We start from the raw sequence: 25514 nt of genomic DNA, 5'->3' as shown, positions 1-25514 counted from the left end.
TGAGCTCTGGCGAACAACTCCCCCCCTTTAAAATCACACTTTGAATTTGAACTTTGTGTGCTCATTACCCTCTTTATGACTCACACTGCCTGAGAAGGGTGAACCATAAAGGTTCACTTCTCAAAGAGCTAACTCGTCAAAGAGCTGCTTCAATCTTTTTAATGCAAAATTAAGTGAAGGGGAAAATGCAAAAGTAGTGGGGTTTAAAGCAAAGCCCATTGACTGATTGAAAAGAAATTCACAAGCCTTTGTTTAGATCTGGAGCCAGTACATAAAGAGCCACCACACACAGAGACACGCTAGTGATTGAGTAAAACTACTGCACTGCTTGTGTTAATTCACTCTGGACCCACAGATCTCAAAAACATCTTACTGGTACTATGAAAATAAAAAGAAATGTGGATAAAAAACTGTGGCTCAGAAGTTCAAAATTATGATTTCGCAGAGGGTCAAGTTTGTGTTTCATTTGGAAATCAAGGTTGTAATGTCAGGATGAAGAGTGGCGAGGCACAGAATCCATAAAAAAATAAAATAAAAAAATCAAGAAGTTCATAGACAATTCTCTGAAGAAAAATGACTCTGGACCCAAGAATGAGGATGAGCCGAAGGCCACCATTAAACAAACCTGGGCTCCTATCACAGCTCAGCAGAGCTCCAGGCTCATCATCTGCACACCAAAGCATTGATGCAGAAATGAACGCAAAGGGAACCCAGACCAAATCCTGAGAGCCGGTACTGTGTAGTTCAGAGATATAAATTCTGGAGAATTTATATTCCGAGCATTCGCTGGCTGGATGTGTTGTGAGGAATTAGCTTTAGCATAGCAGAGAGTAAGGGTGAGGGTGTGAGTAGCACATGCACAGAGGCGATTGACAGCACAAAAACATTCCTTCTGTCCATGATTGGTTGTTACTGACCAAGTTGTTCTTTACTCAGAGGTGACGTGGGGGGAGCTACTTACAAATACATGCCACACTTTTTTTTATTTTATTTACCATCTACTTCACAATTATATGCTGCTGATTGTAGGCTAATGACAAAAGTACCATTAAAATACAGCTTGTGGTGGCAATTCAACAACTTGTAGAAGGGATATTAAAATGTTTGCAAGATTTAAAATATTCAACATAAATGCTGGATATTTCTGACTTTTTGCAGTCATTCTGAGTTTTTTTTTTTTTTTACAGATTTTTACTGGGCATGCCAGTGAACGTGGGCGGCTCTGTTTTTCCAAGCCTAAGTGCAGAAACTCGCAGAAGAAAATGAGGCAACAAAGATCCAACTAATGAAAAATACAGTGGTGTTTTATTTGCAAATTAAAAAGCACCGACAATATTAGTTACACTGTAAAAATTATTGACAACAATTACAAATCTGTATCATACAGTCCAGGAGATTAGTACCATCGTTGCTGTTATGTGTTTAATACTTTATATACGGAGAAACTCTGCACTTTTGAACAACAGTTGGCAGTGAGAGGATGTGAGAGGAAACACTTCTGCATGATGAAAGGATCCAAACTCCCCCTCAGCGCAGCACTGACGTTTTTAAACGCTACGACAACAGGCTGATGGGAGAGTAAAACCCAAACACATTCAATAATTTAGGTCTACCGAAGGGTTTATGTACATTACAAAGTCAGGAAATGACAAACCGTCGTGTGCGTTGTAATTACATCTGAACAACGTACAAAACTATTGCAGTAAAAGCAGCTTTTTGTTACCGATGAACACCCAGTTGCAATGGTAACACCTTGACCTACACCCAAACATCCGTATGAAAACACCTGGCGTACAGTTGGTCAGCTTTTTTTTTCTATTCTTCCCAGGTCTATACTCGCTTGTAAATGAAATTAAACATAAAACACAAACAAATATACAATTTTAACAAATAAAAACGCTGATAACATCTTGAAATGCACTTTTTTTTCTTCTGTACACAATCTGAATCTGTAGGACCATGCATACAGTAGCTAGCTTATGATCTTCACAGATTGTAGTAGGAGCCATGAACTTTGTGTGCTTTCCAGTTAACCTCTATGATCAGGGTTGACGCTCGTTCGAGTGCCATTGTGCTTTCTGCGTCCGTCCGTCCGTCCTGCTCCAGCCCCGGCCCGGCCGGCTCGGGGGTCACGACGCTGCAGGCCGGGCCGACAACAGCGCTGCTCGTCCAGCTTGGGTGGGAACAACACCTCTAACGGGTTTAGTTTTGGTACATTCTAACAGTATATGCATTTCCATCAGCACTACAGAAATGTTAAGTCAGACAGAAGAAAACAAAACAGGAGCTGATTGAAACAAAAGAGGGGAAAAAAAAGAAGGATCCCTCAGATATCCAAGGGGTTGATAGTTTGTTGAAGATTCTGTCCTGGCACTTGTAAATGCAATAACTAGATTCTACCAAGGCCTATTGAGGAAGGCTACAAGATGCAGCCTGAGTCAGGACTCCTCATGTCCTCACTTACTGCTCATATACTCCTATCAAAAGTAGTTTGACTGGACACGTCCAACATGCTGCCGTGTGTTGAGACAATACTGTCCTACTCCACTGTCCAAACATCACGCCTCATCACAGAGGACACGTAATAGTGTTGCCCGTTCACAGAACTGACAGGTAAAACTGCTCAGTTTCCCGGGTTTCCTTTTTCAGTCTCAGGCAACAAAGTTTATGTGATGACACTTCGATCAACGGGGCTGGGATAATCGAACACCGGAGGAACACCCCCCTGCTCCCCAGTGTACCACCGAGTCTTTTCTTACTGAAATCCTCAGGGCACAGTTTCAGGGCAGCCCTGAAGCCAGTCTGCTCTCCACTAAGAAGATCAGAGTCAAGCTTCGGGTTCTTGTTCGGTATATCTCAAGGCCTGAGCTCCAATCTTTCGGGTCTCTTTCAGGTCGGTGAGCCCTGCAGGGTGGAGCCGTGTTTCGGAACGTGGAGCCCTGGTTTTGCCCTGCAGCGGTGCTGCTACCTGGTGTGGACCAGCTCCTCTCTGAGCCAGCTGGGTAGAGGCTGACCCATCCTGTACAGCAGCTTAGAGAGCTCAATGTTGTGGTCCCGGTAGTAGTCCCTCAGGAACTCCTGGGCCTGAAAGAAACAGGATGGAACTAAATGTAGGCAACTCCCAGCAAGCAGACTTTTACGATAACAGCTCTTTCTAGGAGAGGATCCTACCTCAGGGTCCATGTCAGGGTATCTGCGTCCTTTACTCTTTCCCAGACACTTGGTCTTTCCTCCCTCTAACAACTGACACCAGAAGCCTTTCTTTGGGTCAAATCTACACACGAGGGACATAGAAAATCCAGAATGTCAAAATCTGACCTCACATTTTAGGTACGTGAGATCAGTGCCTCAACAGTGTCAGGTTTCAAACGAATCAAATCAAACTCTATTCAAGTGTAAAAAAAAAAAAAAAGAAAAAAAAAGAAAAAAATAGAGCATCAAATAGATCGTGTTATCTATTTCTCATTATTTTTTCTTTATGTTTTAATTGTGAAACTTTCATACAGTTGTGTCATATTATATTGCTATTCTACATAAAAATAAAAGTAAACTCAAATATACGACCACAGAAAATACTGCAATACAAAGTTAAACGTAGATGCAGATTGTTTTGTGGTCTATGCAACAGAAATATTTTAAATGACATAAATGAAACTGAGGATTAGAACTGAGGAAGATAAAGCAGGTTTTCCACTCCACATGTCCGACTGCTTTTCAATAAAAGCTGAACATCACAATTGCTCATTTTGCATAATCGGAGTCAGTGGGTGCAATGTACAAAAAAAAAAAAAGAATAAAGAGTTAATGAGGCTTTCGCTGTGAAGGTCATTTTGTGCCTAATAAAATCAGAAAAGGCCAGTTATCCTTATAAATAGATTATAGGTTTAAGTGATTTAAATGAAGGCTACATACTCAAAACTCAAACGCTTCTACAGTAAACCATTCTGCTCGGATCAAATAATCAGGCTGACAAACTTTCTTCAATGTAGACGCTGTTACTGAGTGAAGAAGCTAGATATCTCGAGTATATGTGAGATGTTGTCTGAGGAAGCATAAAGCTGTAGGAAGTTTTCTTTTTAACGGAGATAAGGACATTCCTATCACATTTTAACACATCTGTAGTTTCATTGGGCTGTGAGAGAAATCAAAGCAACAACATCTGTTTAAACCTTTAAAGATTTAAGACTTTTCAGAATGATGACGGATTTGGAAATGTCAGAGTTAAGAATCTACTTTCTTTGGAGATAAACATGTAATTCCAGCCATGTTAATACAAGGTAGTAAAGATGGTCTGAAATATCTACTTTGCAATTATTTCCATTTTGTCTTGGAAGCAGCTGTTGTTTCACAGTATAGTGTGTTATGCTTTAATACATTTTACTCTGTATACTGCAGGCAGATATAAGTTTAGTGGTAGTTTGATTCTGACAGGAACCAAGATGGGTATCCATCAAAAAGACAATAAAACAGTAAAATAAGTTTGAAAAGAAATTCTAATTTAATTTCTTTTTTATTTTAAACATGTTAACATAAAAAAATATATACAATTAATTACTAAACATAAACTTGCATTAGCTACAGTCCTCAAAAGACATATCATTAATTAACTAAAATTTGTGAGGGTCAAAGATTGAGAAAAAGCAGAGATTAGATATTTGGATCATAGCATCTCTAGTTAAAGAAAAAGGGTATTTGGGGTCTAAAAAGTGCATTACAAAGAAGCTAATTAGGTTGTAATCTTGGCATTTGAAATGAAAAGGATCTGAAGCGAAAGAGGAGAGACTTACGCTAAGATCTTGTGGTAGTTGATGACGTTGGGGAGGCCAAGAAACTTCTGGATTTTATCCATGACCGAGGCTGGCTCTGTCTTCAGCATCTGTCCATCCAAAACCAACAACTGGAAGAAGACAGGAAGCCAAGGATTAGAAGAGAGACAGCTGTGCATACAACAGCGCAACATAAGAAAAGAAGTTGCGTCCAAATGATCTTCCTTTTTTTGTAACTACTTTTCTATAATTAAATTCAGACCAATTCCCCTGAAGCACTCAGGTCGGAAGCAATCCTTGAACAATTAATGAGAGAGACCAACAAGTATTAAATGGAGGACAGATATTAGCTCTTGGACTAAATACAGTAACAGTAATTTTGTCTATAAATAGTTTTAGAGTTGCTTGCAGAACCAGCTCTTTAGGAAGCCAAACTGCAGTCCTAACTTCTTCACATCTATCTTTGTTGAACTGTGGAAACTGCTGACAGAAATCCCCTGGAATTTGTGCGAGCTCTGGTAAATGAATCAATAAAACCCATTGGGGAGTAAAATAACAAGTAATCAATATCTCCCACCATTGCGGTATTGATTATTTCTGTGGTACAGGTCTTGAAATATAAATCACTGATTCGCAAATTTATTTGAGCAGTCTGTCCTCCAGATGTTCAATGGCTTACCGTCCTGGTTTTAAAATTTTAATTGCTAATTTCTTGCCAAGAAATATTATAAAAAATAAAAAAAAACATGGATTTTTCTCAACTGTCTATGACTTTTCTGGCTTCAAATTGCTCTCTTTCCTCTGGGGTGGGTTTTTATGTGTGTATTTTTATTTACTTATTTATTTTTTTGGATACTTTTGTGAGAGTGAAAAACAGAAACCCCAAAAGCTTCTCAAACCACCAGCGTGTTTGAAGATGTGCACAGACTTCTAACCTGTGCACATATTGTGGAGGGCTTAGCTTTGAAAGCAGAAATCAGGCTGCATGAACTAAGAACGTAATTTGATTCATTTAATTTAAAGAGAACACGGTATTACTAAGAATCTTGCTTTGTAACACTGAACCCACTGCTTGCTCGTACAGCTTGTGAATCTCCACAGACCGGAGTGCTAAAGGTTAAATTTTCCTCTGCAAGTGTTCGTAAAGGTCAGTTCTCATCCACTGAGGTCAGCTGGATTTAGAATACTCTCTTCAAGGAATCCAAAGGCGAGAATAATCCCCCTCACCGCCAACTCCCTGCAGGGAATCTTAATAAAGACTTCAGTAACTAAGGAAACGCGTCATCTTGTGTTTGCTCGCTGATTACACACTGATCAACACTTTGTGCATGGAAAACAAACTACCTGGCTGGAATGATAGTGATTCAGCCAGCGCTCCAGGTGGACAGCGTACCAACCCGGCACCAGGCACCGATTCTGGAGAACCCGAAGTTTTATTGGAGCGTCGCGGGCTGCAGTGATGACTTCATTGAAGGAGTACTTCAGCGCCACCGGGTCGTCATGGGCTCTTTGGTGCTGTGGGAGAGCGACTCAGGTTTTGGTAACGAAACAAAAGACTTTCTGAATGTGGTGACGTTCGTTGTGAAAGATGAAGTGGTTGGCTGCAAGTGTGAGGACCATGACAGACCTGGTACCAGGAGTACGCTCTGTCCGCTGGGTTGATGAGGATGGTGATGATCTTAGCTTTAGGCAGAAGAGCAGCCCTCTGAGCAGCCACCTCAGAGTCAAAGTAGTTGGCACTCTTCTCAAAGTAGTAGTCTGAACTGGTGTTGGAGGGCAGAGGGAAGTACTCCATGTACCTAGCAAACAACAAACACAAAGTGAAAGATTTGAAGCAGCCATAACTGCTGATAAAGTGGTTCTTGGTGGGAAAAACACCCGACATCGTGCGGTGTTATGCAAAGCTATTAGCAATAAAACAAATCGCTGTTGTATTGTTTTAATGCCTTTGAAAATACAATGCCTTATATTTATTCAACTTGAAAGAGATTAAAGATAGACATAAATAAAACTTGAATAAATTCACTTCTTTTGTAGAAATGTTGGTCTCGATAAGAAAAGGTTATAGATTTGCAGACCTGCCACTCTAAGCATTTTTCTTGTGCATCACAACAAATTAGAGCATCAATACAAAGTTTGTTCATTTCTGTAATTTCATATCAAAAAGTAAAACTCATGCTGAGAGTCATTACACACTGCAATATGTAAATGAAGGGTTTATTTCTGTTAGTTTTGACAATTATCTTTAATAGCCAATGAAAACCCAAAACTCGGTTTCTCAGAAAAGTAGAATAATGCATAAGAGCAATGAACAGAGGACTTTTTTCTCAGTGACTACCCAGGCTGTCACTGGGAAAAATCACTGGACAGCTGCCACTGGCTTGACAGCTGTCCAGTCACAGGTTTCAGTCACTGAAACCTTTCACAGGAAAACTCACTGTAAAATATGTTGACGGTTCACAGAAAGCTGTATCCAACTACACGGGCCACAACTGTCACAGTCCTAGTGTTAAGACACTCCTGAGCAGAGAGCGTCAGAAGTGTCTTATCTGGCTGAAAGAACTGAAGTGCTGCTCAGTGGTCCAAAATCCCCTTTATCCTTTAAATACAACTAAAGGTCCAAGAGTGTGGAGGAAGAATGGAGAGGCACAGAATCCAAGTTGCTTGAGCTCCAGAGTGAATTTTCTACACCAAGTGATGATTTGTGGTATTGATGCATTTATTTCATACACCTAAGTGTTGGGTGTTTACTGTCTAGTCGCCTGGTGTTGTAGTCAAGACCACATAACCCAAGATGTAGTAGAAATAAGGACTGAGACTTTCTACAGACCAAGTCAAAGACCGAAACAATATTTCAAGACAATTGCTCCCATCATAATCTGCCTGTAGCAGGGCTGGACAATAAATCAAGAACAATACATGCATACAGACACGTGATCAATATTAATAGATATTACATTTGATAGAATTTCCAATACCAGAACCACAAAGCATTCTGGGGTATATAGGCAGAGGAAAGATTTTAGCCGTTCAACTTCTCATTGCCATCTAAGAAAGGTTACCTAGCAACAACCTATTGTGTAACTTGCGCAGCAGCAGTTTAAGGTTTCACAGGCGAACCTTATAACTGACTGAAAAGAAAAAACGACGGCACAGAGTAAAAACTGGGGGGAAAAAAAGAGTTTGTTTACTTAAAACCAAAAGCTAATAAATAATGGCTGACATTGACCAAAATGAAACAGGTTAATCATTCATGACGCTTGGCCAATTAATCAATCTAACTTGTCTGTTAAACAAATTACGCAGACAAATCACACACCTATAAAGCAAGCATGATTTTAATCAACTCAGCATCAGTGAGTGGAGGCAAGAGTTGGAGGATGGAGACAAAACATCTGAACATGTGTCTCACCAGTCAATGCCTCTGTGATAGTTGTGTCCATTGAAGAACTGGATCTCCTCAAACGTCTCCTTGCTGGGATAGTTGCTGGTCAAGTCAGGATGCATGCCAAGAAATAGGTAAAGTGCTGTTGTCCCTGGAGGAAGGGAAGAGATAAAAAACAAACAAAATAAAACTTTAATGGCAATGTCCTAAGAGCAACAGTTATAGTCCAAAATGTAGTAACTAAAGGATAAAAATAGAGCTATAATTCAGAGTAAGAGGTCTGCTCTGAACGACAAACTCTTTGTATTCTCATTTCTAACTTGGCCTGCAGAGGGCGCTGTAGAGCTGCAACTCACCTGTTTTCTGAGGCCCAATGACGAGCAGCTTTGGGAAGCGGTCACATGTTTTCTCTTTGGACCAGATGTCCTTGTGTCTTTTATCCTCACAAGGATCCTTTAGTCACACAAAAACATAGATACAATGCCGTAAGTGGGATTAATAAAACTTCACTTTAATGTGTAGAAATCGAAAGAAAACGCAGATGAGTTAAACGATGACGATGACGTCCATCTGCACCCGCAGAAAAACAACGTACAGGGCTCCTACATGTTTCTTACAGCCAAATCCTTTACTTTTTCACAATTTAATTCTCTTTCTCTTTGTTTTAAAATGCAAAACTTATACAATCAATCAACTGCACAGATTTCTACAAAGACCTGACTTTAAGTACATAATTTGTTGAGAATCTCCAAGGAATGTGTGGAGACGGTTCTAGGCTAATAGGTGATAGAAAAAAGGCAATGCAGGTGGTGTAAAACCTTGACCTGACCTGCCAGAGGGGATCTCTCTCAGACGGAAACAGGCTGAAGTATTTCTGAGCCAGCTGGATAGGCGGCAGCGTCTGCATCTTCAGGTTAGTCCACGTCTTCACAAACATCACCAAGCTTTTGAAGGTGTACAGACCGAGACGATCGTTCCCATAGTTGGAAAGATGGGTCATGAAAATACTGATCTGTGAATGGAAATGCCAAGCAGAGGAAAGTTTACTGAAACAGACGAAAGGACAAGGAAAGAAGAGAAACGGTGGCTGCGTTTCGCCACAATCTTGCCTTGATTAAAATGTGCAACTCGCTGATTCAACTGTTTGAATCATCTGTTGAAAATGCCCAAGATTTCAGGAGTTTACTTTCTTGAAAGAGAATTTGTGCTTTTATTTATATTATAGCAAGCTTAGGCCCAGATTCAAATGCATTAAACCAAGTAAAACAAGCACATCAATCAATAATGAATGAACAACATTAAAGCGCTGTCCTTTTGCTAAAAGATAAAAGCGCCGCAGTTTTGTGCAACCTATTTAGAGATGAGCCGACTCAGAGTAATTAAGGTCAAACAATAATAAAACTACTGCAAAAACAACCCGTGACGTTTTTGTTTGGGGAGAGTCACAGTAATGTGAATAAAATTGTCTGCAGTCTATGCAGGGATGGCCACATCAGTGACCTTTTTCTGCAATCTCAAACAAAAGTATGTGAAAAATAGGAGGTATTTGCGCCATTGTGTCCCGCCTCTATTAAAAGCGTTTTATTGTTGGAGTGAAATGAAAGTATATCTGAGTCACTTTCCCGCACCCTGTTTAAATTTCAATTTGCACCAGCATCTAAATGGGCTTCAAAGTGCGCAAGACAAAGGCAAATGCTGTGTGTGGGAGAGCGGCTGACTCACAGGGTTGAGCAGAACAGTGAGGAAGAGTTCCCCCCCATTGATGAGCTTGTCCAGTTCGTTTGGGCTGCCCGGGTAGTCTTTGTAGAAGATGGTGTGCGTGAAAAGACCACAAGTCTGCCGGGGCAACACCTGCGATGAGAGCACACGGCGAGGGTCACAACAAAAGTCGGAAGCACTGACGCAAACCCGATGCCGGCTTTCTGCTGAGCCGCTGCTCCTCCGGGCGGTTTAACCCACACACACATTGTTTGTTCACAGTAATGTTGTTATTATTCAGCTCATCAAGCCAAAGCAAACCTCTCGTTCGCTCCGAGTCTATATGGTAATTCATGGTAATGCACGTACAGTGAGTGGTTTCTGGGGAGCCAAATATCAATCATCAGTCCGTGGTGAATGCTGTCCGATCAGGCTGTGATATCTCAAGGACGGGGAGGGAGTTCTGAGACCACCCCGCCCGACCGAACACAGGGGCAACAAAGAGAGTGGACCGAGAATTATCAGCACTGAAGGTCAACTTGGGAAATAATAGACGTTTTCTTTTCGACCTCTTGAATATATTCAAATCCATTTCACCTTATTTACCAAGTTATTCGAAAACCAACTGAGCCTGATCTTTTTAGTCGGCTGTTGACATTTCACTTTTTCCAGACACTTGCTTTATGATGTCAGTCTTCATTCTGTCTCGCAGTGTCTCATGCAATGCTGGATCTTTGGACCAAGTCATTATCTCCCTCGCAGAACACAAAACACAACACAGGAGGCAAAACACAACAACACAGATGGATGGACAGTCTCTTTAGGGGAAGTCTGTTGCTTTTTGGTAAAATAAAACATAATTCTGCCAATCAACTTGAGATTTTCAAGGAAATGAGATGCTTGCAAACATACTGGTGTTTCAAAGATGGCTGCTAGCGTTAAAATGGTCTTACGCTGATGCCGCTGTGGATGAATCCCCGTCGGAAGCGAGCGGGTTTTAGGTGAGGGTACTCTTCTGTGCTGGTCACTTTGATGCCCCAAACTTTCTTCCAGGCATCATACAGCTGCATGTGCACAGGATAGACCCCAGAATGGTGAGGGGCCACTGCGTAGCCCATGTTTGTGGGAATCCCGTGCTCCTGAGGAAGAAATCGCATAAGTAGGTGTACGACATCTAGAGCCGTTCAGTGTTAGATTGTCACAGATAATACCTTTTAAAAACAGGAATGCAGATATTTCGATTGAGGGCGGACTTGAAATACAAAACTGACTGAGTTATGGATAGATACCCAGATGAACTCATGGGATAAAATGGCAGGTAGTGATGGTTGTATAGACAGAAGGGACCGAAACAGAAGGACTGAGGATCAATGGTGAGATAACTGGCAGACAGATGGATGAATAGAGAAATGGATAAAACAAATAGACATAGATGAGGAGCAAACTGTAGAGATACACATTTTTTTTCCCCTCTAGCCACGTTCTCCTTTTATGCTTATTTAGATCTGAAAAACATTTTCATCTATTTCTTTTCCAGATTGTGTAAGAACCCTGAACACCCATGTCCCAGTTAAAATTAGAAACTTGTATTTTTCTCTGAAGCAAACTGGATATGTGCCACCTAAACATGCTTGAGTCGTTCAGAGAAACACATCGAGCGGTGTAATTCAGAGAACGTTGTCTGAATGAAGAAAACCAAAACGTTTATTTGGACATCGTCAGTAAGAAAGGGGTAATGTAAGAAAATCAAGCATTCATTCAATTCATGTCGCCTTCAACACAGATTCAGTAATACTAACATTACAAAATGAATGACCTGAAAGAAGCGTCAAGAAAAACATTCAGCTGGAATGTGGAGTACTTACAATATGAGCGCTTTTCACTTTAGTCAAGTTTGTGTGTTGCTGTCCAAGAATGAAGGAATTTAGACATGCATTCCCAAGACATTAAAAAATAACTACAAGAGAAACTTCTGTCAACTTTAGTAAAACACATAAAACACAGCTGCCTTGAATTTATACTTTTAACCAAATCAGGAGCTGAAGAAGAGGTGAATGAAGAAACTGGCAAGAAAATGTTCAGAAATGCATCAAAACTTAACTGCTGCAACTTTACGACTAAAAATTAAGTTATTTACTTAATATGCTCAATTTCAGTCTCTTCACATTTTGGGCGTTTTCAGCATGAGACTCAACAGCTTTTACGGCTAAATTTGACACCAATATATTTCATTGAACAGCCAACCAGCTTGGTGATAAAATCTTTATCTTCCAGTCAAGCTTGAGTAAATAGATAGTTAAAACAAATAACAGGTCAGTTCAAGGTGTACAATTTGTTTGCACTGAAAGATAAATTCTTCATTGCTCCCAGTATCAGTTTTATAAAGTCTGTCTTCCTCACACAGAGCTTCAAATGATACAGAAGAGTCCCACCACCACATTTAAAAACTAGAACAATGGCAGCAAAGAAAAAACTACACAGATTTAAGAATTACCTAAATATAATTTAACATCAAGTATTAGAAATATTGCTTTAGAAAGCGAAAGCTTTATATTTAATGCTCACATCCACATTTCCTCCTTTACTTTTTTATGTTTGAAAGCTATCGCAGAAAAGCAGCAAAGTGAATCGCAGGTTGAAACTGCTGTGTGTGCAGACAGAATTTATTCAGAACAAATGAACTTGGAAGTTTGTTCTGGGATTTTCTTTTTTTCTGCTGAGGATTAAGAAGGCAAGAAACGGCATTTCTGAGTTTTACTCAGATAAATCCCCAATTGTTTAATAAAGTAACCCACACTCATACTGGAGTGTGGAAACACGACTTTGAAATGATGACTTTAGGCTTACAGAGAAAAATACATGCATATTTAGTTGTTTAAGGTTATTTGATTGCATAAGGAGAAAACTCTAAAATCACTGAACCACTGGGTTCCCAGACCTCAACTCACAAATACGACTGACAATGAGAACAAGGAGGAGAGGAAGTCTGGTCAGTCAATCAAGAAATTGCAAAAGCTTGGCTAGAGGGTTAGGGCTACAACATGCAGAGAAGTTCACCCATGATGAGATCCATGTGCCCAGCTCCTGTGGCTGCAAATCAAACCCAAATCATCAACCTGGACGGATGGCTGGAAGTGTTTGTGCTAAAGAGCCGTGTTCAGTTCTCTACCCATGCCAAGCTACCTTTCATGTTCCTGTTTATATCTGGAAGTCGTGTGGTTTATTTAGATGCAGCTTCATAAACACAAGTCATGCTGACATTTTGTATTGAGAGACAAGAGACTGCTTCCTGGCAACACTCAAGCCAAGAAGCCAAACTTGTTTGGTCTTTTGTTAAGACACCGGTGAAGAACTGCAACGTTTAACTCATTAACTAAGGCCTAATGAGTCTGTGGAGGTCCTTCCAAGTGTGTTGCAATTTTGACCTTTGGGTGAATTTCCAAAGACTTCCCAAACAGGGACGATTAGCAGCTACCTCTGATGTTTTTCATTTATGAATAATCTTTCTAGTGAAAAGACAGACTTGAAATTGTTTTGGAAACAGAGTTTCTGTCATTGCCCTGTAATCAGGCAATAAGTGTTTCTCAGTACGGGAAATGCAAGAGAATATGAGCAGCGGAATTGCCTCGAAAACTTTCTAGAATGTCAAGTCGCGGGTGTTAATTCTACCATTATTATTATTATTATTATTATTATTATTATTAGGGCTGGACTCTTCAAAAAAATCTTTAGCAGGTGAGAAACTCAGAAAGGTGAGAAAAAAAAATTATAATGAGAAAGAAATGAGTGTCTATAAAAACTGAATTCATCATGTCCAGTTTAATACTTTTCCTTTGTGCAGTCTTAGTTATTTTCCAACAAAAGATATCCTTTCTCAAGGTCAATGTCTGGACAATGCGACCTCAGCTTGAAGTCATGGTTAGTATATTTTCTGCTTGACGTTATGTGGGGCAAACATTCATGCTTCACAGCAACAAACAGCCATATCTCCTGGTTGTAAAGAGACGGCCACAAGCTACCGATGATCATCTGATCGTCTACGTCTGATTAGCAGCACCAGGCAGCTGCTTTCCCCTTTAAATCCAATGAAAGAAGCAACACTGTACTCGGTTTTCACACACCACTTTTTCCAATTTCTCTTCATTCCAGGTTAATAAATAACGACAGTGTGGAATCTGGTGTGTATTTTAGCAGCAATGAGGTTCAATTTGAATACATTTAGACCATGGAAAAAAATCTGTGTGCATAAGCTCTGCAAATAAAAGAGGGTGTAGTATTTCATTATTACCACAGAGGCATGGGTGTCAAAAAAAAGAAGACCATGTACATAATAGTAGATGTTTGTTATATTAGAAGCTGATGTTCTCCACCACAAAACGAAGCATTTTCCTTCTCGATTCTGCATCTGTTTTTAATCAGGTTGTGCTTAACTACGAAAAACAGCGCTGCAAAAATCAAGTTGAATGCGAAAATGTTTCAGCTGCAGAAAATGAAACCAACAATTGTTGCTTATTTGCCTCAGACAGTAAAAACATACCATTTAATCTTAGTTAAACCTACAGTTAAGGCCAAATTATTCATATCCGTGGCATTCTTGATCAACAAACTTGTATTTCTTGACATTTATAAAGTTTTATTTATATTTTGTTTTACAACTTCTTGTCTAAATGATTAATAACCCTCTTAACTGCATCTTGCATGTTTCCCCTGGTATTTTTAAAGATTTGCCCTTTAATGAGGAACTCTTAGACTTTAAGGTTGGATCTTTGCAGCCAGTTGAAGCTTCGGTTATCCAAAACTACTATTATTCACAGCCCATTAATGAGAGAATAGTCCACACTTGTTCTTTGTTGAAAATATTAAAAAAAAGACTGAGTGTGAGCAAATTTCACTTCGTTAAATTTGAGACTTTGAAATATTTTTGTAATTATAAACTATGTTCCTCATGATTTCAACTTAAGATCTACAAGAATTTAAAAACAATAAAAACTTATGTTAACTTCAAAACTAATTTCATTAATAAATACTATGCAACATTAGGAAACAAAAACAGAATTGTTAATATCATATTAGTGCCCTAAACAAATAATAAAATGGACAATTTCAAAGGGTGAATTAGTCCTGGAGTTTTGTTGCAGCATGTAAAACTGAATTATTCAGCCAAAAGTACTTGAAAATAAATTAATTAAAGTTTTCAGTCCAATTCTCAAATAACAAAAATGAAGTACAAAGCAAAAGTTTGAAGGAATGAATGTACACATTTATAATTAAAATAAATATAATTCTACAACCTATTATTGACAATCTTGTTGTATAACTGAGATGTATAAATGTAAGTACTTTTTAAGACCACACAAGAATGTTACTAATGAATTAGACAAATCTGAATTTTTGTATGTGTTTTTTGGTCTACTACTAGCATAAAGTCATACTTCCTCTCACAGTGACGGATATCGCCACAACTCAACTGGAACAGATTCGCTTTTCATTTAAACAAAATCAAAGAAACACAAAGGGATAAACAAGGATGCCTCTGATTCACAGCCTTCAGTCAAAGCTGTGACCTTTGCCCTGTCCCCATCATGACTCACCATGGCGAATTTCTTGTTGAGCAACATCTGCTCGGCCAGCACGGACTGGTTGTGGAATAAATGGGGCTGCATGTGGCTCCACATGTGAGGAAACCACCAGAAATCCTTCACATGGGACAGCAGCAGGTCATCTCCCAGGTCCTCCTCATCCGATCCTGAGTGGGTCAGAGTCGGGGGCGCGGGGGAGGAAGACAAGAGATTGAAACAAGCCATAGGGGTCGGCAGGAAAAGGAGGATTTAGGAGGAAATTGAAGAGATAAAAATACAGCAAGTCGAGTTGAGACAAAGGTAAAGTGGGACCAGCGAAGGAAAAAGGGAGGAAATGAAAGTCAGTGAAGCAAAAGGAAGAGACATTCACGTATTGGAGTGAAGGATGAGCAACAGCAGGAAAGAAAAGAAATCAAAGGTTAAAGGGCGGCAAAGAGTAAAAAAGCCTCACAAAGCGTTTCAGTCTCGGATGTTTTCTGGCTCTGCATGAGCTAACTAGCATCTTACCAGCGTGGAAGAATTTCCCTGAGAAGCCCAGATTGAAGGTGAAGTTGGGCACATGGGTGCGCAGCTCCCTCTGCGTCTCCAGCAGGGCCTGAAACGGTGGGAGGGGAAGAAGAATGAGTCAACAGACGATGAGCTCAAACTGGCGCATGAGTATGTTAATGAGCAACGCGTGCCCACATATATCTTTAATTCTGCGAGTTTCTCTCGGTAAACATCCAACATCCACTCCCAGCTGCCGCCTCTCCGCTCCCCCATTCTGTTTGATATTTTGCTTCCCTCTGATTCGGGTGTTTGTTTCATTTGATCTAAATGCTGGATGAGGCTCCCCCGCACGCAACACGACTCCCCCTCTGCCACCCCGCTTTCAAACTTCTCAATCTCGTCAGGGAGTGGGATTCGTTCCTAAAACCTTGCCGATGTGGAGGCCTTGAAGCCTCCACCGTAACTTTTTTCCCCCCCCTTCCACCCGCCATCTCTGCATGCGAGGGGAGGCTTTTCTGCTCTAAGGGGACGAAAGCAAGAAGCTTTTCGACATTCTTTGTATGCCTCCGAGCCCCTGAAATATTCATCGTCGCAGAGGTTTTGTGACAGAGCGAGCGGCGGGGCCTGTCAGCTTTGAGCAGCCTGCTGGGATGGATCCATTCAAAAACGAAAAGAGGAGAGAGAAGAAGGGGTTTCAGTGTGACTGGCAGAGGATAGGACATGCTTTGTGTGAGGCCATTTTATTTTTGAATCATAGCAAAGTGCTGTTGAAAACACATCCAGATGAGAAGATAAACGAGGCTTGTTTTGCAACTCACCTTTACATCAGGCACCTTCATGCGGGTGCCTTCCTTGCCCACAAAGATGTCATCTATATCTACCAGGATGTAGCGCTCCAGTGACAGCGAGAGCCTCTTCCCGGTTAGAAAAGCCACGGCGTCCACAAACACCAGCTTGTGCAGCCAAAAATTCAAATTATTGCCAAACAGGACCCTCTGGATGCCATCGTGAAGCCCCAGGTCCTGCACCACCGAGGGCAGCATGGCCGCGTTCTGTCCCAGTGACGCCACGCTCTCGGCCGACTGGGTCTTCGCCATCAGCACGGGCTCGTAGGTAGAGTGGTTGGACTGGAACACGGTCCAGTCGTCCCCCGGTAGGGGACCGGGCAGCGTCTCGCCCGCCCGGGTGATTAAGAGGAGCGGCGACTTGGGGTTGACCATACAGTCCTTCAAACCCAAGTTGGAGTGAAGAAAGAGGGGGAAGCCTTTGAGTTGTGCGCTCAGCAGACTGTTTTCATTGGCCTGATTGACACAGAGAGACAAGACAGAAATGACGACAATTACTTCTACATATTGCAAATAACTCCCCATTTTCTTCAGTCGCGTGTGTGAAATAAGGCGTGTCGGGTCGACTCAAGGGTGAAGGCATTAAGCCACTCCAACCTGCAGACACTCAATCTGTTGTGCTACAAGGAAAAAACTCCCACTGCTCTCAGATTGACGCATTAGTGACAACAAACAAATCATTCTCTGATTGTCTTTTCTTTGCTTTCGCTCTTTGTGCTACTTGCAGTGCATCATGTACTCTCAGCCCTTCATTGTGTCAATATTTCATCACATAACTTAAAAATACATTTTATTCGGATTTCATTTGATAACTCAAATCAGTCATACATAAGGTAAATAATAGACGGTTTTTAAACACTTGATATGAAGTTTTTTCATCACGATAAATAAAAAACGAGCTCGAACATTTCTGTTCTCATGGTTAATGTTTTTTGAAGAGCTATCGTGATTGCCGAGTCCACATCATAATCCATTTTATTTAGTGTTTTTATTTCTGTTTAATCTGTTGTTTTTAGTTGTGCATTCATTTGGATATTGTAAATATCTTTCTCTTTCCAGTGTTCTTCACTAAATTAAATGTTTATTTGTCTTTGAGAGGGAAAACTTGCAACATTATGCAAACATCAATGCTGTCTCAAAACAACAATGCTATTATTTATCACAATAAATTTTGGAACAATTTAGCAAACAGCAAAATTTGCCATCATGACGAGGTTGATATGCAAACATACTTGATGATGCGTTTGTTTTCATCCTTCTTTGCTCTGATAATTCTGAATGAAATCCAGCAAAACCTTTCAGAAAGTCACCCAATAAACTGAGTTCAATTGTGTGTGATTTCACCTCAGTATGAACACAGCTGTTTTGTGGAGGTCCTGGGGGTTTGTTGACAGGATGGGTAAGAAGAGCAACAATCAGAGAAGAAGCCATGAAGGCGATGGAAACCAACCCTGAACCTACAATCGTCATGATGAAACATGGTGGTGATAGAGACAGAGCGGCTGGTCAGAGTTAATAGGAAGATGGATGGAGTCAACCATCAGGCAATGCTGGGTGATCTCCGCTGGGGCTGCAAAACACCTACAACCAGGGCGAAGGCTCGTCTTCCAGCAGGGAAAAAAACCAAACACAACCTGGACATCTTCAGCTTTAAACAAATTTATGTGTTTAAATGTTTTGTGTTACAAAACATTTACAAAACAAGAGTGGTTTAGTTAAAGTCCTGATATAAATCTACTTGAGAATTTCTAGGAGGACAAGAAAGTCGATTGTCCCAAACAAACAATATTACTAAACTTCAGCTATTTGACTAATTTCTATTTCACAATCACACTGCTTTGCTTTGCATTCAGTTGTAAAGTGACCGAATGTGTAAAGATTTAAGTATTATTCCTATGTTAGCAAGGCACAGCCAGAATATTTTGTAGGATGAAGCTAAAAGTTACTGTTGTTAATCTACGAAGACGTGTAGATTAGACCCTGATAGGTTGAAGTGTCACTAAATGAAAATCAGTGCTGGAATCACTGTCTTAATCTTGATGTTAACATTTGAACAAAGCTGATTCTCTTTCAAAAAATCTCTTTTCAGTTCATATATGTTTGCAGATTGAAATGGTTGAAAAGTAACAACTTTCACAAATGATTTTGAAACAATGAAAAGAGCAGAGGTGTTCTGCACAAACACCTCTGCTCAAAAGCAACAAAGGTAATCAGCCTTCACTTAGGTTTACAGCTCAAGTCTGACACCTTGAATAGAGATGATGCCTGTGCCGCAACAGGAGGCTCCTGAAGCATATCAGATTCCTATGAAAGATAAATGAAAGCCAAAACTTAACAGAAATGTTCAGCATAACTGTGAGCAGGCAGAGGGGAACCTGATGCAAGAGATAATGCAAAAATAACCCCGTGCAAAACTTTTAAACTCTTTAAAAAATGATAAACATTCAAATTTTATTAACTTCAATTTAGTATTCGAATGGGATTAGGTGTCTAATTTAATAGGTTTCAAATTGGTATCAGAAAAATAATGTCTGATATGGATATCTGGTAGCCCTGTATTTAATAAACAGGAAAACAATCCAGCAGAGACCTGAAACAGGACCCAGTGTTTCAGATGACCATCTATTGTAAGCAACGTTTTCAGCTCAGCGTTTCTGAAATATTATATCTAGACATGCACAGAGAAATCGTTTGATGACAATGTATGACAATTGTCGTCTCTCAATCTTTCTACGAAATTGGATTTGAAAATGTTCACAGTATTTTGTAAGTCACAGAATTAAAGATGTACAACCTCCATGTGAAACAGATCAGTGAAATTCAATTCGAAAGTTGAAATTTATTATATTTGTAATTATTTAAGCTTTTTATATTTGTGAAACCCTATTTGACAACAAGTCCCCTCCTTCTCATGCAGCTTGACGTCATCTCTGCTCCTAACATAAATAACTATGGCAGTGGAAAGACCAGAGGAAAATATTTTCAACACTGGTCTTCTTATTGATAGATGTTTACGGACGCTCTGCATCTAATCTTACCAAGCTTTGGCCAAGAATGGTCAAAGCTGTCAAACTTTTGAAAACTGTGTTATTTCCCTTCTACGTCACAATCATCCACTGCTTTGTGTTGGTCTATCACGTAAAAAATCCCCCAAAAACACAAGAATTCAGATCAAAAACCAGAGAAGGGGCCCCACACATCTTTGTCTGCCAAACTGTGAAATCTGTGGTACTTTTCACGGATTAATCTAAATAATAGAGATCGGTTTGTGTCTGTGTGATAGAGTGCTGGTTGTCAAGTTGTCTGTTCTGTGCTGATGACACCCTTTTCAGTTTAGAAGGCTTTTTTATGCATGAATGACCCATAGGTCAGAGAGAACTGTCTCAAAAAGTAGAAATGAGAGAAAAGGCAGACTTTCAGAAAGCCTGGAGAAATATTGATCAAAACAACTTCAAAAGATTCGAAGAAAGTCTGGCGGCTAGAAGAAAGCGTGAAGAAAAGAGGGCTTGTTTTAAACATTTGACCTCCACCATATGCAATCTAGCGGGTATAGTTGGCATTTGTGTCAAATGTGTGTTAAACTGTCTAAATACCCTTTAAATATGTTGTTACCAATTGGCCTCTGTATATAACATATGTTGATCCAGGAGTTTAACAGTCTAGACCTGTAAATAAATAAATAAGAAAAACACACACGCACACACTTATGTTTTATAAATGTGACAGGAAATGTTTCTGTGCAAACAATTCAGAAAGCACATCTTTTATGTGACAAATCCATTAAGATGCACATCCTTGTTCTTTCTCAACAGGCAGTAAAATCCCACCAGGCTAACTTTCATCTGCCGCCCCCCAAACATCTCCATCCATGCCTCCACACTTCTATATTCTCTCCATGGCTCAGAAAGGGTGATTAAAACCATAAGACCTGAAAGATGGCCCCAGGCAAACAGAGGCCTCTGGGGATAACTCAGAGAGCAAGAACGCGGGAATAAGAGTTATAGACTGAGACATAAATAGAGGAGAGAAAGGCAGGAGAGACTACAAAGACAAAGTGCCGAAAACAAGAATTAACAGACTGCTGGAGAGGAGCAAAGGAGGCCAGATTGCAGAAAAACAGAAAGAAGCAGATATAAAGAAACCAGAAGAGAAAAGTAAGATAGAGCAAAGCAGCTGAGTGAAATTGAACAAGGCAGGTCTTTCCAACTCTGTAAATCCCATCTCCTTGGAGATGGTGGGAGCCAGATGGACAGGGCAGAAGGTGTGAGGGAGAGGAGGAGGGAGGTGAGAGAGGCACAGGGAGTGTGGTGTTGTCCTAACCTTGAAGAAGCCGATGATGCCCACTCCGTACTCCACGCAGTATTTATCCAGCAGCTCTCGGTTCCAAGCGTCCAAGTTTACATACTTGAGAATGTTTTCATAAATCACCAGAGCGAAACGCCCCCTCTCCTTGTCCGTCAAGGTGGGCATGTCCCCCTTCCCGGGAGAGATCTCAGTCCGGTACTTGAACCGGCCAGACTCCAGGATGGCCACAATCTCCTGCCCCAGTTGAGAATATTGGCTTTCCACAAACACCAGAACCACAGGATCTGTCCTGGTCCCTCCGAGGTCCACCCCAGACCCCCCCGGGACGCTCCGCACGGGCAGCAGCCGGGATGGGACCACCCTTGGGTAGTCCGAGTCTGCAGAGGCTCCGTCGGGGCCGGACAAGCCCACCGCCGAAGGCTCTGGCTCTCGCTTGACACCATAGAGGAAGTAGGAGAAGATGAAGACGCTGACGGTGCAGAACAGGAAGAGGATGAGCAGGGAGGTCTGCAGGGGAAGGAGGCGGACCAGCCGACGGAGGCGTGTCACGCATCCCAGCATCGTCTCTCGCCGCACTGCTCCGCCCCACCGGCCCAGCAACACGCCAAGGGGACAGTTCCTCTCAGCGCAGGCAAAGAAAACCAACAAAAAAAGAAACAAAAAGACAGGCAGAAATTTCTCACAGCAGAGTCCGAATTTTTACAGAGCTAAGCATGGAGGTAGCAGCGACAGCAGCTGCTGGGAAAGGAAACAAGACGGTCACGTTGGCGCTCCCTCATGTTGCAGTGCTGCTTATGTCACCATGGCAAAGAAGTGGAGGGTTCCTGGGTCGCCGGTACACACTCGTGCCGGAGCGCGAGCTGCGGAAGAGGGCGAGTCACTGGGGGAGACGGGCGGTGGAGGAGTCCATCACCTATCCATCACATTAATCCTCCGACCATATCCTGTCGACAATTTGCCCCGCTCTTCCGACTGGAGAATAATCTCCAGAGGAAGCAGAGGCCGAGCAGGTCATCAGAGCAGCATTGCTCCCTCAGGGTACACTCCACTCCTAGGAAAAAACAAAAGAAAAAGAGAAACAAGTTCAGTTGAAATCCAGCAGCACGATACCAGCTTCTATAGAACAAACAGCAGGCTTCGTTCGGCTGCTGTGTGGGTTCGACGGCGTGTGGGAGATGCGTGTGTATTCTCAGAAAGTTCACTCCCAAGTAATCCTCCTCAAAGAAACAGCTGCCAGATTCACCCTACACACTCACACCTAAAGTATTTACACCCCTACAGCTTCTCTCTTTTTGTCTCATCACGACAATAACCATTGGACTTCAATCACGGTTCCTACACATTTTTTTTTAAAGAAATCTGATCCCTCTTCAGTCAATTTAACTGCTTTTATAACATAAACACTAAAGTTTTCTGTGAACTTCTATGTAAGGGTTTCACTTTACATATGAAACCTGCAAAAGAAAAGACAAAAAACAGAGACCAAATGACAGAATGTTATGAGGAAGGAATGACAAAAGCAAGTAAGAAAGAAAAACAAAAAGGAAGGACATATTAATAAATGGGTGGAGGGACATAATGTAGGACAGAACCAAGAACAAAACGAAAAGAAGAAAAGAACGGACACTAGTGAGGACAGATAGCAGGGGGAAAGGAAGGACAAGATCTTAAGGACAAAGGAAAATGTGAATGGAGGAAGAAACAAAAAAAGGATAGAAAGTAAAAATGAAGTTAAAGATGGAGAAAAAGAACGAATGAAGGCATTAAAGACAAGATAGAGAATGTGAGACAAAAGGAAGAAAGGTAGCAAATGTAGGGAAGGACAAAAGAAAGAAAAGTTACTGAATAAGGAGGTACACATGTGGAGAAAAGCATCTTCACAGCATAATGCTGCCACCACTATGCTTCAATGGAAGATGGTGTGTGACCAATTACAAACATGACTTTTTTCCTTCTAGCCATTCCTCCATAAAGGACAGATTTGTGTCCTATTGTCAGGTATTTCCACCTGAGCTGTGGTTCTCTGCAGCTTCTCCACTTTCCCTAGAGAATCCTGCAAGGCGATGCAGCCCCTGCTGTGCCTGCAACCCTAAACACACAAATAAAGCAAATATTCCAGGTCTTAAAGACTCAACACAATTCATAGGAGTAATGAGAGAAAGAAAGATCCAGCACGAGCTTGTTCACAGTTCAATCCAGTGAAAACGTGTGACAGCACACGAGTGAAGCCGTCAAGCCCTAAAAACCCCCACACAGAACCAGCACCCCAAAAAAACAAGCCGAAGGAGGGGAAGCGATCCGAGCGCAGAGGCGTGGAGAACAGTGACAGACAGATCTGGCAACAATCGGACCCTCTCCTTTGTAGCAAAATCCTTCAGCATACTCGATATACATTTCCATACTCTCTGCAGACCGAACATAATATCTCAGCCTTTTTAGACTATCTCTATCAAGCCAAGTGTGAAAGACCCAGGATGCGGCGTGAGAACAGTGTAAAGCTCGGCACTTAGAAAAACATCTTTTGTCCATTTAGAGTGCTGGTGGGAGAAACGAGACGGAACATCATTACCTTTGCATAGAAAATCCTCTGGCCATTAAGTTGGAGAGCTATTGTGGTGCAACGCATCCTCTTTATAAAACCCTCGACACCACATTAGAGTCGCATCCTTCTTAACTCCAAGGCAATAAACACTGACCACCAAAACTCATCTCGACTGACAAAATGCACATAAAAAGGACGCAATAATGGCATTCTGGTTTAATTAAAGGTGAATAACATTATGCATATAAGTTTGCTTAGCCTAAAATAACTCTTTAAGGACAATCTATTGATTACCAACATAATAATTCGAACAGACGCAGCAGGACATGAGAAGAGAAAACGGTTGTATACGTTTAAGGCAGTTGAAACTCATTCTGGCATTTCTCTACAGCCTCCATGCTTCCAGCTAAGATTAACAAGACGCATTAAATCTCACTGCGAGTGGAAAGGCAGAAATCACACTTCTGTTTCTCTGACTGGTGTCCAACTTCCCTCTTCACAGAGATACAGAGACTAATGTAAAGAGAGAGACCGTGAAAAGAAAAAGAAAATAGGTGGGTGTTCAGAGGACGTATCATGGTGCAACAGACAAAAACCAACAGCTCCGGTCGCCTCGAGATCTCCCGGGGCGCCTTGTTTGTTCATTTCAAAGGCAGCCGAGGTTCGTGCCACAGCATATCAAAGTATGATTAGCCACAGGAAGTGACTCCTGCTGGAAACAGCGAAGCAGGCGGCCACACGAGAGTGACAACTTCACATGACACAGAAGTCGAGGAGGAGTTTCTTCAGACCTCTCCGGTAAGAGGGCTTGAATCTACTTAAAGGAAAGCAAAACAAAAGAGTAGCAAACAAGCATGGGTTGCTTTCACATTTAACCTTAGGTAAAGGTACCAGTTTCACAGTATTTCCGTGAAAATTTTAAAACAGAAAATGTATAACACGCCTGAGTAACAATATCAAGGCTATCAGGGTGGTATGGCAATAAAAAAACACTGACAACACTCTTTGGTGTGGTGTTGGCACTTTTACTGAGAGAAAAAGACTTCTACTTGACTAACCACCTTTAGCAATGGTCTAAAGTGAAGTTGCAGAATAAATGAGAATTTTGAAGAAAGCCATGCGTTCAATACATCAACGCATGTCTGTGGACCAATCATGTTGTTATAGATCCAGGATTTCAGTAGATGACAGAAAAGAATAAAGCAGTGTGACTATTTTATCATCTGATGCTCTAAATCTGTCTTCCATGGAATATGTTGACTTTGGAAATGCTGGCACCCTTATGGAAAATCACAGTTGATGTCAGGATCTGCATTTTCTGGAATATATATAGAGGAAGATTAGTCTTCTCAAATCTTTTACTATATTTTCAATAAGCAATTGATAGCCGGAGCTCAAAGCTTTACAAAAAAGGCAAAACAGCCTTTTTTTGTTGCATTTCTATATATATGTTTGCAAATTTTTGCATTTTACAGAGTGACAACAGATGGCTTTAGTAATTTAGCACTGGCTTTAACAGTAAACTGAAACTCTTTCTTTAAAAATCTATTATTTGTCCACAAAGACATTTATAAACATATTATATCGAATTATTTCATGAAACAGTAAAACACATCTATTTTTTTTAAAGTAGTTTCTTCACTTCCTGTCTCTAATTTATTTATATTTTGTTAATGAGTAATCAGGCTCAAGATGTGCTATCTTTGGCCGATGTCCGCAGGGACCCAATAAGCTCCACTGCGGCTCTAATGACCCTGCTGACATGACTTGGGAGCAGACTTAATGGTGACAAAACACACGCAGAGAGCCGAAGCCTCGCTTCTTGCCCGGTTCGCAGCAGACATGACTGCCTCCCGATGCTGACCTTCAGAAAGTGATGTGCAGCTGAAAGAAGAGGACGAAGTC

At 41.0% G+C, this 25514-nt stretch overlaps 1 protein-coding gene across 1 annotated transcript; it reads right to left on the bottom strand.

The window, feature by feature from the left end:
• Nucleotides 1-1283: 1283 nt before the first annotated feature.
• On the bottom strand, nucleotides 1284-22114 carry LOC129362866 (bifunctional heparan sulfate N-deacetylase/N-sulfotransferase 1-like). The gene is made up of 14 exons (XM_055034656.1): nucleotides 21083-22114; nucleotides 16736-17218; nucleotides 15936-16023; nucleotides 15441-15595; nucleotides 10803-10988; nucleotides 9874-10002; nucleotides 8981-9163; nucleotides 8508-8604; nucleotides 8179-8302; nucleotides 6394-6565; nucleotides 6111-6281; nucleotides 4788-4897; nucleotides 3172-3274; nucleotides 1284-3084 (listed from the first exon to the last, which is right to left on the bottom strand). Exons 1-14 carry the CDS (start codon nucleotides 21626-21628, stop codon nucleotides 2965-2967), a joined length of 2667 nt encoding a protein of 888 aa, XP_054890631.1. The 5' UTR covers nucleotides 21629-22114; the 3' UTR covers nucleotides 1284-2964.
• Nucleotides 22115-25514: the final 3400 nt, after the last annotated feature.

This window comes from Poeciliopsis prolifica, unplaced genomic scaffold (genome assembly GCF_027474105.1).
Source record: "Poeciliopsis prolifica strain line A6 unplaced genomic scaffold, Auburn_PproV2 SCAFFOLD009, whole genome shotgun sequence".
Classification (NCBI taxonomy): Eukaryota; Metazoa; Chordata; class Actinopteri; order Cyprinodontiformes; family Poeciliidae; genus Poeciliopsis; species Poeciliopsis prolifica.
The sequence above is the reverse complement of the archived record's forward strand: the minus strand, read 5'-3'. Positions and strand labels throughout refer to the sequence as shown.